This window comes from Penaeus monodon, chromosome 34, assembly GCF_015228065.2.
Source record: "Penaeus monodon isolate SGIC_2016 chromosome 34, NSTDA_Pmon_1, whole genome shotgun sequence".
Lineage (NCBI taxonomy): Eukaryota > Metazoa > Arthropoda > Malacostraca > Decapoda > Penaeidae > Penaeus > Penaeus monodon.
This window is the reverse complement of record NC_051419.1, coordinates 3,581,923-3,583,462: the sequence shown is the minus strand read 5'-3', so window position 1 is coordinate 3,583,462 and position 1,540 is coordinate 3,581,923. Positions and strand designations below refer to the sequence as shown.

Sequence of the window (1,540 nt, the reverse complement as noted above, 5' to 3'; positions counted from 1 at the left end):
GATAATGCGACAATATCATTAGATAATAATTTAATATATTTGATTATTAACTTGGATAATTTTGGACCAAGTTTGGATACATTCTATCTTTGTTTACATTTGCGGCCGAGTTTTCGTTGTCAAAGCGACCACGCTTGACGTTCGGTTGTTGTGGCGGAAGAGTCGGACTTTTTTGAGGATAAATTTTTCTTCAGATTTAGGTTTATTCCGCTTAAACGTCAGAAATGAAGCTGGTAAGTGTAGGTTTATGATGTGATTAGCAAGGGGCAGAAGGGAAAAGAAAGAAACACGTGTTGTTTTCGTTTGTTCAGGGGTCAAATGTACTTTGGAAATGGGAATATCCTTAAATTTTTAAAGTTTATTATGATGTTTGTTATTGAGAGAATATTTGAATCTGGTACAGCAAGGGGAGGTTATTTTACTTCGATATAATGGTTGAATTAATCCATTATCACGTAACTTGGAGTGGAAACTTGTCCATAACATAATAGTGACGTACAGTGACAGATGTAAGTGTTTCTGTTATGTATGGTAATATGACGTATACAGACAAGATTCCGAAGTTCTTTAATGGTTTGTTGTGTGATTATAACAATGCTGATGTTCATTGTTTTGGCCTGAGTTTTGTTTTATTAGTTTGAGTTGGGGGGTATAGGCAAATTGTGTGAAATGTGTTTGATTCCTGCACAAGTTTATACACTATGTGATTCAGTTACTGTTTAGTTACTTACTTATGCACATTGTTTATCATGATTATGGGTGTCATCCTACATTGTGGGAAAAACGTCAACAATAATTCTACATAAATATTGTAGGCAGATAGGCCGAGGATTGGTTCCTTGTTTGACAATAAACTTGCTGGACGTATTATCAATGTACACCCAACATTGCCAGTGTATATTTTGTATCAGAATTGGTATGGCAATCATATCTGAACTATCTTGAAACATCTCACTTTTTGAAATATGAAAGTCATAGATGAAATATATCTTAGATTTCATCAGTCTCTTGATTCCTGATACTTGTGTAGCATGTGCATAGTGATTGCTGTTACTCTCCATATAACAGTGCTATAGTAAACAGGCCCACAAAACCTTGAGTAGCTTTTGATTGTATGAATTTGATTTGACATATAGCATTGAAATACACATTTCTTCTGTTTAAAGCCTAGCTAGTGTAATGATAAAGGCTGTATCTGTTCGTTTTTGCCCCACCTCAGCAACCACCTTTTGTAACTACCTTGCTAACTGCCATATGAGCTGTCTTGGTATTTCAACTTTTTGTTCATGTTTGTCAAAATTTCTAACAACTGGTTTGTATTATTCTCCCCAGTACTGCTTAAGCGGACACCCCAACAAGCCCTGCAATGTGGTGACCTTCAAGAGCGTTACCTTGATGTTGGACTGTGGCTTAGACATGAGCAGCGTGAGCCACTTCCTCCCGCTGCCTCTCGTAGCGTCACACCGCCTAGGCAGCCTCAGCACCTGGGTTCCACGGGATGCAGACTCACAGCTTGAAGGGGTGAGATCTTGGCTGAATT

At 37.7% G+C, this 1,540-nt stretch overlaps 1 protein-coding gene across 1 annotated transcript in view; it reads left to right on the top strand.

The window, feature by feature from the left end:
* Nucleotides 1-109: 109 nt before the first annotated feature.
* Nucleotides 110-1,540, top strand: part of LOC119594526 (integrator complex subunit 9-like) — a 10,813-nt gene continuing 9,382 nt past the window's right edge. The window contains 2 exon segments of the mRNA XM_037943558.1: nucleotides 110-233; nucleotides 1,333-1,521. Coding sequence (XP_037799486.1) covers nucleotides 225-233; nucleotides 1,333-1,521 — 198 coding nt within the window. The 5' untranslated portion in view covers nucleotides 110-224.